This window comes from Bos grunniens, chromosome 25 (assembly GCF_055505025.1).
Source record: "Bos grunniens cultivar Pamir isolate PY7600 chromosome 25, Bosgru_T2T1.0, whole genome shotgun sequence".
Classification (NCBI taxonomy): domain Eukaryota; kingdom Metazoa; phylum Chordata; class Mammalia; order Artiodactyla; family Bovidae; genus Bos; species Bos grunniens.
The window spans coordinates 35222424-35235198 of NC_141189.1; the positions used below are offsets into that span (position 1 = coordinate 35222424).

The 12775-nt window shown below is 53.2% G+C and overlaps 1 protein-coding gene across 1 annotated transcript; it reads right to left on the reverse strand.

The window, feature by feature from the left end:
- Window positions 1-3701: 3701 nt before the first annotated feature.
- On the reverse strand, window positions 3702-7435 carry LITAFD (LITAF domain containing). The gene is made up of 4 exons (XM_086375831.1): window positions 7324-7435; window positions 5481-5558; window positions 4021-4162; window positions 3702-3822 (listed from the first exon to the last, which is right to left on the reverse strand). Exons 1-4 carry the CDS (start codon window positions 7433-7435, stop codon window positions 3702-3704), a joined length of 453 nt encoding a protein of 150 aa, XP_086231957.1.
- Window positions 7436-12775: the final 5340 nt, after the last annotated feature.

The window sequence follows — 12775 nt, forward strand, 5'->3', positions numbered from 1 at the left end:
CAGGCGCATGGGCTTAGCTGCTCCTCGGCACGTGGGATCTTCCCGGATCAGGGATCCCCTGTGTCTCCTGCATTGGCAGGTGTATTCTTCACCACTGAGCCACCAGGGAAGCCCAGATGCTTCATCTTCTAACCTTAAAAATCTTAAGTCCCAGGGGCTTCCCTGGCGGTCTGGTGGTTACGACTCTGCGCTTCCTTTGCGGGGCGGGGGACGGCATGGGTTCCATCCCTGGTCGAGGAAGTTCTGCATGCCTCCAGGTGCGCTGATAAACAGATGGGTCCCCGTTTGGGTGTGGAAGCCAGCTTCCCGTCTGGCAGCTGGTGCCACTCCCAGAGTTCAGGGCTCTCCCGGGTTTTCCGGGGCATCTTGGGGGTCCCCAAGATGGGGGGTTGCCGCCAGCCTCTCCGGGGAGGCTGACACCCAGATCCAGAGAAATCCGTCCCCTACGGGTCCTTTCCCCCTGCTGGCGTGACATGCTCCACCAGCGCCATCCCAGCAGCGCCAACCACCTGAAGGCCGCACGGTGCTTCCACGCCAGCTCACCGGCCACGTCTCCACTCTCCACACAGGCCATCCCACCCTGGCACCTCTTCTGCCTGTGCAGGAGCCTCGGGCCGGCAGAGCTGAGGGTCCAGCTCCCCGTCTGGTCACTGGATCCAGACTGGCCGTCTCTTGGCCTCAGCTTCTGCATCTGCCTTCCCAGACGGTGCTGAGCAGGGACGGAAGCAGCTGCCACCTTTTGGTGAATAAGCCATAGCTCAGTGACCATCCCACCTGACTACTCGTCCTCCTCTGCCTCTTAATTCTCCTGCTTCTGCCCATTCTCTAGCAAATTCCTTTTAATTGAAAAGAGGAGTGAGTAATATTTGTTATAGTTTGCAAAACTGAAAATATGCCTTCAGGGGATTCCCTGGCAACCCAGTGTTTAGAATTCTGAACTCTCAGTGCCAGAGGTCCTGGTTTGATCCCCAGTTAGGGAATTAAAAATCTCATAAGCTGTGCTGTGTGGCCAAAAATTAGAATAATAATAATAAAGACATGGGGAAATGCCCTATGATGCAAATTATTTTTTAAATTTATTTTTAATTGAAGGATAATTGCTTTACAATATTGTGTTGGTTTCTGCCAAACATCAACATGAATCGGCCATGGGTATATATACATCCCCTCCCTCTTGAACCTCCCTCCCACCTCCCACCCCATCCCAGCCCTCTTCATTGTCACAGAGCACCAGTTTGAGCTCCCTGAGTCATACAGCAATTTCCCACTGGCTGTCTATTCCTGGGTCGGGAAGATCCCCTGGGGGAGGGCATGGCAACCCACTCCTGTATTCTTGCCTGGAGAATCCCATGGACAGATGCGCCTGGCGGGCCAATGTACATGTTTCCATGCTAAGATAGAAATTCTTTTTTAAAAAAATCCCTTCATTCATGTGACGTTCAGCCCGTGCCCCACTTGGCCTTGGCCCCAGGCCAGCAACACGGTACCCAGGAGTGGCCCACTCAGAAGCCAACTTGGGACCTTTTTACGTCCTAAGCATTTGCCAGATTCCTCCTGCATAGCTTCCTTCACAGGACAGAAAAGCTGCTCTACTGTAGCCTCGAGGGAATTTAAGGGATTTAAAGGATTAAACCTCTTGTTGGGGACTGGGCACAGAGATTTGGGAAGACTGGTTCCCTCATCCCAGCTCCCAAAAACCCACCTGTCCCTGCCAGGACCTGGGGTCACCGGGGTCTGGGGAAGTGACAGAGACCCAGGAGCCAGTGATGGGGCTGGAAGGAATTGGTGGGGAGAGAAGGGGGCAGGCACGGAGTTGCAGGAGAGGCCAGGGACAGAGTCTGGACGCTTGGGTGAACACTTGGGCTCTCTTGGTTCTGGCTGGCTGGAGCTCAGGGGAGCAGGAACCACAAATGGCCTCAAAGGGACCCCATGTTAAGAGCCTGGTCCCAGGATGGACCTCCCTAGTGGTCCAGTGGTTAAGACTCCACCTGCCAGTGCAGGGGTCACGGGTTCAATCCCTTTGCAGAAAGATCCCACCTGCCGCAGAGCCACCAAGTCCCGGGGCCACGACTACTGAAGCCTGTGCTCCACCGCAAGAGAAGCCACTGCAGGGAGAAACCCGTGAACCGCAAGGAAGAGCAGCCCCCGCTCACCCCAACTAGAGAAAGCCGGCACACAGCAGCCAAGACCTGACCCAGCCAAACATAAGCAAACAAACATAAGCAAACAAAAAAGGAGCCTGGTCTTGAGGGTGGTGAGTACTAACTGGGCGGTGTCAGAGCCAAAGGTCCTAACTCTTGCCCTGATAATCGCGCTTACTCTGTGCCAGCCATCGCCACAGGGGAGGACTAGGAGGCGTGGCCAAGGCTTGGGAGCTGGGAGACACCATCAGGGACTCTAGCCTCCTTTAAGGAAGAGAGGGGTAGGGGAGCAGGGAGGTAAAGAAATCACTGCAAGGCAGAGGGGACAGGACCCAGGGCTCGTGCAGAGAGGGGCTGAGGACTGAGGGATAAGAGGAGGTGATGCAGAGAGGTGGCCGTGCCAGTCTCATCCACCAGGGGCACCTGAGGAGGTGGGAAGATGAGTGACTTGGAGATCTGATGGGTTTGGGGGGACCTTTGGGCATCCGGGGAGGGCTGTGGGGTACAGGAGGTGAGAATGGAAACCTCAGGAGTGGCTTGAATAGGGAAAGGGCTCAAGACAGGACCCTGGGGTGGGGGGGACAGCAGGCCAACAGGGTGTGCTGAGAGGATGTGCAAGACGTGGCCAGAGCATCACTGCCGGACAGGGGAGGCGGCAGGGAGGGCCCGGGCTGCCGAGGGTCCAGGCAGGTCAGGAAGTCAAAGTCGCTCAGTCGTGTCCAGCTCTTTGTGACCCCATGGACTATAGAGTCCATGGAACTCTCCAGGCCAGAATACTGGAGTGGGTAGCCTTTCGCTTCTCCAGGGGATCTTCCCAACCCAGGGATCCAACCCAGGTCTCCCGCATTGCAGGCTGATTCTTTACCAGCTGAGCCACAAGGGAAGCCCAAGAATACTGGAGTGGGTAGCCTGTCCCTTCTCCGGTGGATTTTCCCAAGCCAGTTATTGAACCCAGGTCTCCCACATTGTAGGCGGATAGTTTACCTCTGAGCCCCAAGGGTACCCAGACAGGTAGGGAAGAGAGCAAAGTGCCCGGAGGATGCGGGATTTAGCCAGGGGAGCTCACAGGCTCTCTGCCAGCATGAAGGGCAGGTGCGTCTCTGCAGGTTACCTGGCTGGAGTTGCAGAGACGTTGTCACAAAGACGATGGAGCTTGACTGATAGAAGAAGTGTTAGTCACTCAGTCGTGTCCGACTCTTCGTGACCCCATGAAGTGTAGCCCGAACCAGGCTTCTCTGTCCATGGAATGCTCCAGGCAAGAATCCTGGAGTAGATCGCCATTCCCTTCTCCAGGGGATTCTTCCCGACCGAGGGGTCAAGCCCAGGTCTCCCACATTGCAAGCAGATATTTTTTACCATCTGAGCCAGCAGGGAAGTCTGATGGGAAAGAGTCGTGAAGGAAAGAAGAGGGTGGAGCCTGAGAAGGGAGGGCCACTATGCACACCATCCATCGGTCAGCCCCTCAGTGGTCAGTCAGTACAGGGCACCTCCCGTGTGCCAGCGCTCACCGGCCTCCCCTGGCGGACAGACGTGGGCAGACAACAGTCACTTAGTCAGCATTTATTTCACAGGCGTTTGTAGAGGAAGAGCTCCTGCCGACACACGGGGCACGTGTGCCTCACGTCCATCAAGCTGTCCACGCAGAAGGGGACGAGGCAGCAGCCCAAGAAGCACCTGCAGCCTCGGAAGCAGCGGGGACTTACCGGGGGCCAAGCCAAGCCTGCGAGCCCCCCACCCCACCCCTGGGGCTGCCCGGCCAGCAAGGTGGGCTAGGAAACCACCCCTTCCTCCATGCCCCATGCCAGCACCCCACCCCAAACCAGCAGGCTCCCAGCACGGATGCCCCGGGCCCCGGCAGAGGCGAGGGGGGACCACTCACCCAGCCACGAAGATGCCGGTGCACAGGAGCCAGGTGAGCACGCCTGGGACCGGGGTGGTCACGGTGACGATCCGGTTCATGCAGTATGGACACGTGAACTGTACGGGGTCTGGGGAATGCAGCCTCGGCACCCTGAACAGTTCTTGGGGGAGGGACATGTCAGGCCCTACGGAACACCCCCATCCCCCTCATCCTGTATCCAACACGGGGGGCCCGCCCCACCTGCAGTTTCTCTGTGCTCCCCTGAGCCCCCCAGGCCGTCCCGATGGGCCCAGCTTCCCCCTTGCACTACCCCCTACCCACCAGCCTCCAGGGCTCAGGGCCCTCGCTCAGTTAAGACCTCCAGCATTTATTTCACAGGCGTTTGTAGAGGAATAGGTCCAATTTTTTTTTAAAAAAAGCAATAACTCTAAGTGACACCCTTGGGGACGCAGTAGCTTGAAAACAACAACCCCCTATAAAAACTTCCTTTTGGTATTCTTGCCTCTTCTTGCCCAAGCACAGCATTTTTCTGGGGTGGGGGTTCCAGAAAAAAAAGCTGATCTGTATTTAGCTTTTTTAAACAGAACAACCATTTTTATAGTCTTGGGTGTGCAGAGAGGTGAGGTCTTTGGTGGTGGCTGAATATTTTGTTAAGAAAATAGGATTCCAGGGAGTTTTCATGCTCTAGACGGAAGGGTTGGTGTCTGGTTCGGGTGGACTGTCAGGCCATGAGGAGGAGCCTATGACCGTTATAGACTTTGGGTTCCTGAGGGGCCGAGGGGAGGGGGTGCTGGGGTTTGGGCTGTAATGTGGGGTGCCACCCTCACCCCTAGTTTGGCAGGAAACCAAGGGAAAGAACTACGTTTGGCTAGACGGGGGTGACCCATGGTTTAAAGCTCACTCTCCCACACTAGACTTGACAACCCAGCCCACCAGCTCTCAAGCTTTTTCTTTATTTAGAAATCCCTCCCTCACCTCTGGATTTCCCTGGTGGTCCAGTAATTGGGACTCCACGCCTCCATTGCTAGGGGCACAGGTTCGATCCTTGATCAGGGAACTAAGATCCCAGAAGTCGCTAAGCAGTGTAGCCAAAAAAAAAAAAAAAATCTCCCCAAAGCCCAGACCCTACACGGTTGGGTGGGTGGGTGGTGTCTGAATTCCTCTCTTTGGTTTCAAGAGCGATGGATTTGCAGAGTCGAGAACAGGGCTTCTTTTCATAGACATTTCCTGAGCACCTACTGTGTCCCAACCCCTTCCACCAACGTCTGCACATCAGAGAGAAGGCCGTGGGCAGTGCGGGGCTCACAGCTGTGGAGGGAGGGATCACACCACTCGGGAGGCAGGACATACACCTTCCCAGAGGAGGTGCTGTTCGGACAGTCTTGGCGAGTGGTTGGGGCGGTGCTGGGTGTAAGACAGGGAAAGCCTGGGGAAGGGGGTGTGGAGGCGGCGAGGGGGAGGACAGCAGGAACACTCACCTGGATAAACAGACATGGAGGGGGGAGGAGGAGGCGCTCCAAGTCCTGGAGGCGAAGGAGAATAAGGAGGAGGAGGCCCTTGGAGGAGGAAAGAAGGAGAAACACCCTTAGACCCTTAGAAGGCTGACTGCATGCCAGGTGCTGAGCTGAAAACTTGGCTGGTCTGAGGCAGCGACCCATTTTATAGGAGAGAAAGCTGAGGCCTGGAGGGATGGATCAAGTTGCCAGTGGGATTTCAGCCAGCAGATGGAAGAGCTTGGATTTGAACCCAGGCATTTCCTGACCCCACTCTGCTCTGGGTGTCATAGGATGCAAGCTCTTCTTGAAGGCAATGCCGGGGGCTTGAGGCTGCAGAAATAACACAGACCCCATAATCTATCCTTCTCTTTCTTTCCTTCTTTTTGTAATCCCTGGAGAAGGAAATGGCAACCCACTCCAGTATTCTTGCCTGGAGAATCCCATGTAGCTTGGCAGGCTACAGTCCATGGGGGCTGCAGAGTCAGACATGACTGCGTGACTAACACTTTCATAATCAGCCCTTATTATGTGCCAGACTCTGTGCTGAACACTTCACGTGCCTTACTTTGATTACTCTCGCCAGAACACCAATAAGGTAGATTGTGGCATTATTCCAATTTTGCAGATGTGGAAGCTAGGCTCAGAGAGGTTAAGCAGCTTGCCTGACATCACCCAGCACAGACGTCAGAGTCAAGGATGGAACTGAAGTTGGCCTGCTTCCTGAGCACAGGATCCTAAGTGCCATGTTCCTTGCCTCTGGTCAGGACGGCTCCAGAAGATGCAGCATTCCATCTGCTGCTTCCAAGAAGAACTGTCTGGGCCCCAGGCAGGCTTCCTTCTTCAGCCTTGTCTTCCTCCTGCCCTACCAGGGGCTCAGACCCTGCCTCCCAGGAGTCAGCCCTCGGCCCGCCCCCGGGGCCCTGGGAAGCCTCCTCTCCCAGGCCCTGGAAGCAGGAGTGAAGGTGTCTGGAGGAGGAAATTCTGGGATCCCAGGTATCCAGAGAGGGGTCTGGAGGGGAGGAGGGGAACCCCCGAATCTTAACCAGTGTGGCTGATGGGTGGGGTCCCTGTGTGTTTTCACTGGAAACCTCTCCAGGGCTTTGCATGGGGACCTGGTCCTCTCAGGAAAGGAGTCTCAAGGCTTGAGGAGGGCACCTGGGCTGTCCCCCACCCATGCCTCCTCCCAGAGTGGGGGCAACCGGAGAACAGGAAGCCCCTCCCCACTTCCCACCACTCAGTCTAGGCTCTGTGGGGCCCGGGTGGTTTCTCTCCCAATTGGTCCCTGCAGCCCTGCCTGGGCTGGAATTTGTACCCATTTTACAGATGCACAAACTAAAGGTCAGGAATTAAACCACCTGGCCCGGGACCACCAGCTGGAAAGTCCTTCTGAGCTCAGACCCGGTTACTGACTGCCCAGCCCTACATCCATCATCTCTTTGAACCCTCCTAACCCTTTCTCAGATGAGAAAAGAGGTTTGGGGACTTACCTGAGGCCATGGGAGCGTGGCCGGGACCTTCCTCCCCCCTAAACCCCCAGGGCATTCCAGGTTGCCTCTGGCCCCTGGGTGGGCTGTGGGTGGAGGGGCATGTCATACCTGATATGGGGGCGTCATCAGTCTATGGATAGTTTGAGGGTACAGGCCGTGCCCCACCCTGATGGGGCCCCACCTTGTCCCCATCAGGTCTCGTGGTCCCCGGGTGGGCGGGGGCAGTGTGACTTGTGGGGTGAGGACGGGAATCAGACCCAGTTCAGCAAGGGGACCCGTAGCCTCCCTGCCTGGGGGCCCCTGCAGTCAGCGTGTCACCTGAACGAGGAGACCCTCACCTTGGGCGTAGTACCCTCCTGGGGCCCAGGAGGTCTGTTCCGGCAATGGTGTCGAGGCAGCTTTGGGTTCCAAGCTCGGAGCGGCCCGGTGCTGGCCTCGGGAGGCCCCCATCCTGCGGCCTGGCTGTCCGCAGGGGAGGGGAGTGCAGGTCACCCCAGGGCCTCTTGCTGGGCCTGGCTTGGGTGGAACAGCCATTGTGATGTGTATCCTCCCAGTGGCCAGGGAGTGGGGGGGGGGCTTGGTCCCCATTCCCTGCAGGAGGGGGCGGGGTCTCCACGGGCCCAGCTTGAGAACTCTTTAGAGATCAGATGACACCCCCTTCCCATGCTGCAGGCCCATCAGAAACTGGCCGGGATCAGAGGGCAGGGTGGGAGCCTTAAAAATATGAATCTGGAGGGCTCTCCCGGTGGTCCAGTGGTTAAGAATCTGCCTTCTAGTGCAGGGGACGTGGGTTCACTCCCTGGTCGGGGAACTAAGATCCCACATGTCGTGGGACTTCTGAGCCCATGCGCTACAACTAAGATCCAGTGCAGCCAAATAATAAATATTTAAAAAGATATATGAATCCGGGACTTCCCTGGTGGTCCAAGTGGTTAAGACTCGTCCGTCTACTGCAGGGTGCTAGGTTTGATCTTTGGTAACTAAGATGGTGCATGGCAGGGTCAAAGAAAAAAGAGCAAGTTATTCTGTTGTGAGCAATTCATTCATTCAGCCCATGGATGCAGAGATGTAGCTGTGAGGATGTTCACATCTTCTTTAGAAATGCTGGTAGGTGTATGTACACAGGTACACACGTGTATATAGACATATATGTGCTGAGTCACTTCAGTCGTGTCCGACTCTGCAACCCTATGGACTGTAGCCCGCCAGGCTCCTCTGTCCATGGAATTCTCCAGGCAGGAATACTGGAGTGGGCTGCCATTCATTTCTCCAGGGAAAATTCCCGACCCAGGGATGGAAGCTGCGTTTCTTAAGTGTCCTGCCTTGGCAGGCATGTTCTTTACCACTAATGCCACCTGGGAATACACACACACACACACACACACACACACACACATATATATATACACACACAGAGACACAAGCACACACACAGGTGTGTATGGATACAGGCACACAGTTGTGTGGATAAACACGCAGGTCCTATGCACGCACAAACGTGTCAGTCTATATGTCACCTCATGGGCTAGCTTCTGTTGTTTAGCTGTGAGTTAGGGCAAAACCCTAACTCCCTCTAACCCTCCATCCTGCGGCTTCCCCATCTGTAAAATGGGGGTAAGATAGCTACTTCATAGGGTTGTTATGGGATCAAATGCCATAACCCAGGTAGCGGGTTCGGCGCAGGGAGTAAAGCCAGCATTTTTACTGGGAGATGATCGGTGACATGAAACAGCCGGAAGAGATGGTCCTGACTGTAGGGGGCAATCTCCACGCTGGGGCTGGCTCTGAGCTCCACCTAGGGTCATGGCCAGGAAGCGCATAGCTGGGCTTCAGGCACGAATTGATGTCTGTGTGCTTGACCTGTGTACTTCACGGCTTCTCATTATGCCTCCAGAATGTCCAAGATAGTCTAAGATAGCCCTGCTTCTATCTGATTGGCAGAAACCAAAAGTTACGGTGAATGGGAAGGGGCGGGGAACCAGTTTTCCCATACAAGAACTACAAAGTGGTGTTGGTCATATCCAACAGAATGCCCAGGTGGCACAGTGGGAAAGAACCCATTTGCCAAAGCAGAAGAGACATAAGAGACTCAGGTTCGATCTCTGGGTCGGGAAGATCCCCTGGAGAAGAGAATGGCTACTCATTCCAGGATTCTTGCCTGGAGAATTGCATGGGCAGAGGAGCCTGGCGGGCTACAGTCCATGGGGTGGCAAATATTTTGGATGCGACTGAGCACCTGAGCACACGTACATAATAGAATTACAGATGGGTGACCCTTTGACCATGCAATACTACTTCTAGAAATCCATCCTAAAGATTTGCTATTGTTCAGTTGCTCAGTCGTGTCTGACTCTTTGTGATTCCAATGGACTGCTAAGGATAGGCTAGCCAAAGTATCAGGTGAGGTAGGTGCCAGGCTATTCAGGGTAGCAACGAAAAACTAGAAATAACGCAAATGTCCATCCATATAGGGACTCTTCAGCTACCCAAAATAAAGGGAGAGAGGGAGGAGAGAAAGGGGTAAAGAGAGAAAAAAGAGGAAAATCTTCATATATTACTATGGAGCAACCTCTCCAGGATATCTTGTCCAAAAACAAACAAGAAGATATGTGTTTTTATGTATATATAGTACTCTTTTTTTTTTTTTTTGGTCATTACCATGTGGCTTGTGGGATCTTAGTTTCCCAACCAGGGATTAAACCAAGGCAACAGCAGTGAAAGTGTTGAGTCCTAACCACTGGACCACCAGGGAATTCCCTATATTTAGCACTCCTTTCAATGTAAGCAAACAGAGAAGGAGATAAATAATCTCCAAGAAGAAATAAAAGAAGGATTAATTAAGAACTAAAATGGTTAATGTTGAAAATGGAAGCCGGTTCTCTCTCTCTTGTTCACGAGTTTGACTTTGGAACCATATCATTATTTTTACTCATTAAAAAGGAAGTACATCAAAAAGAAAAAAGCAACACCAAAAAACGGAAAGCAACTGAAAGCTAACAAATGTGATCATGTATCAAGAGTTCTTACACACCACGAGGCATGAAGCACGAGCTATAAAAGAAAAACTTGAAAGACTAGTTCATCAAAGCACCTGCTTCTTAAAAGATACCATCTATAGATGCAATAAAAAGGCAAGCTACAGGTCAGGAGAAAATATTTACAGGCCAAAGGACAAGTATACAGTGTATGAAAGAACTCCTTCAACTCAATAACTAAGAAAAACTCACAATATTAAAACTGGGCAGAAGACCTGAACAGACACTTCACAAAAGATACAGAAATGACCAACATGCACATTAAAAGATCCTCAGCATCCCTATTCAGCTAGGAGATGCAAATTAAAAGGCTGAGTTACCAATGGTTAAAATTTATTTTTTATTTATAAATAAGTTGGAGGGAAGTGGAGTCTTTTCACTTGGTTATTGATTGATCGATCGATTGATTTTTGACCGTGTGCCATATGGGATCTTAGTTCCCTATCAGGGATTGAACCTGCTCCCCCTGCAGTGGAAGCCCGGAGTCTTAACCACTGGACCACCAGGGAGGTCCCTCCATTGGTTCAACTTTTAAAAACAGACAATCCCGAGTGTTGACAAGCATGCAGAATAACTAGAACCCTCCTACTCTGCTGGTGTGAGTGTAAAATGCTTCATCATTTTGAACAAACCGACAGTTTCTCCTGAAGGCAGACATCCACACACCTGGGACCAGGAATTCCACTCCTAGGTCTTAGTTTTTTTATTTTTTTGCCATGCTTCATGGCTTGTGTGACCTTAGTTCCCTGACCAGGAATTGAACCCTGGTCCTCAGCAGTGAAAGTGCAGAGTCCCGACAACTGGACCGCCTCTAGGGAATTCCCTCCACTCCCAGGTTTTCACCCAGGAGAAATAAAAATACATGTTCAAAAAAAAAAAAAAGGGCCTGTATGAGAAAATTCATAGTAACTTGATTCATAATAGCCCCAAATCTAGAAACAACCAAATATTTGTCAACAGGTGGGTGGATCATCACATCATGTATATTTATTGCAAGGAATTCTGCACAGCAGTGAAAGGAATGAACTATTGGTATACTCAGCAAGATGAATGTGTCTCAAAAAATGATTTTGAGCACAAGAAGCCGGACTCAGAAAAGTATGTCTCCTATGAGCCTATATATTTGAAGTTCTGAAACAGGCCAAGCTGTGAGAGGCAGTAGATATGGAGGTGCCGCCTGCAAAGGCAGAGAATATGGGCATGAAGGTAGTTGTGCCTGGCATATCAGAGCCACTTACATCACAGACACGTTAGATTTGTGAATTGTTACGAATGGGGTTATTCAGCTGATGGAGAAAAAGCGCCTTAAGGAAGCCCTTTCCTGATTCCCACAGAGATTTTGTCTTCCTGGAAAAAAGGCATCTCCTTTGTGGTCTGGAGCGCCTCTTCCCGCTCCATCTCCCCTGCGAGGGGGCCCTCTGACCCTCTCTCTCTGCAGCTCTTTTACCGATTCCATGGTTTTCACACCCGAGAGTCTTGAAACAGCCAGTGAGGCGTGCCTGCTCAGTTCTTTCTGCCGCCGCGTGGTGATGCCTTGCCCACTCCCTCTTCTCGCTCTGTCCCCTGCCCCGCCCCGAGCCCCGCCCCCTCCCCCGTCTCCTTCGGACCACGTTATATCTCTGTGTGCATTGTGATCTGTGGTTTGATGCCTGCTTTCTGCCCTCTGCATGCCCCAGCTCGCATATAGAGGAGGAGCTGCACAAATACAGATTGACTGTGTGAATGAATGAATGAGCTGCCCACCCCATTTGGCTTAAAATCCTTCCGATTTTATGGCCCAGGGCGCAGGGGGCTTTGCATAGGCTTGAGGTTATACATCTCGGGATGGAGTTGGGGACCGCCTCCTTCTCTGGAGATTTTGGGGGCAGTGGTCCCCATAACGCAGGGCTGGGACACCGGCTGGTGCGTCTGAGCTCGGACACTCTTAGGGAAATGAAGAAGATGCGCCTTGTTCTTGGTCTCCGGCCATCCCAGTCATCGCCACCAGGAGGCAGCACCAGGCTGCGCGGGGCAGCCTCGCTTCCTGCCTCAGGGCTCCGCTGGCGGAGAGGTCCAGCGTAGGGAGGCCCAGGATGCCGAGCCGCCCCTGCCACCTTCCCTTTAAGGCTGACCTGGTGCCTTCATATTGCTCTGGGGCTGAAGTTTCCCGTCCTACGTTGTCCCTCCTCAGGCCAAGCTGCAAGAGGGCTAGAGGCCAGCCCCAGGCCACGCGGCCCCTTGGACCCCAGTCCTCGGCACCCAGATCTGGGCATGGGGCGGGCCTGAGGCCTGGCTGGGCTCCTCCTGGGCCTTTTTCCTGAGGATGAGTTCTCCGTAATCAGCCAGCCTACCTGGTTCAGTTTTGACAGCTCTTACCTCTGCCTGGGCTTGTCCCGTTCCTGTTTAGTTGGCTTGGTCATTGTTGACCCTAAAACTTCAGCTTTGTGAGGGCAGGCTCAGGGCTCCTGGAGGAGCCCTTTTGTTGTTGTTTCTTTGTTTGTTTTTCACCTTTGCATCCCCTATATAAGATCTGGCAGGGAGGAGGAAGAAGATGGTTAAAGCATGGGTTCTGTCTTTCCCAGCTGTGTAACCCAGGGCAGGAGTCTTCACCTCTCTGAGCCTCAGGTTCCTCCTCTGTAAAATGGGTATCAGTTCAGTTCAGTTACTCAGTCGTGTCCGACTCTTTGCGACTCCATGGACTGCTGCACGCCAGACTTCCCTATCCATCACCAACTCCTGGAGCTTACTCAAACTCATGTCCATCGAGTAGGTGATG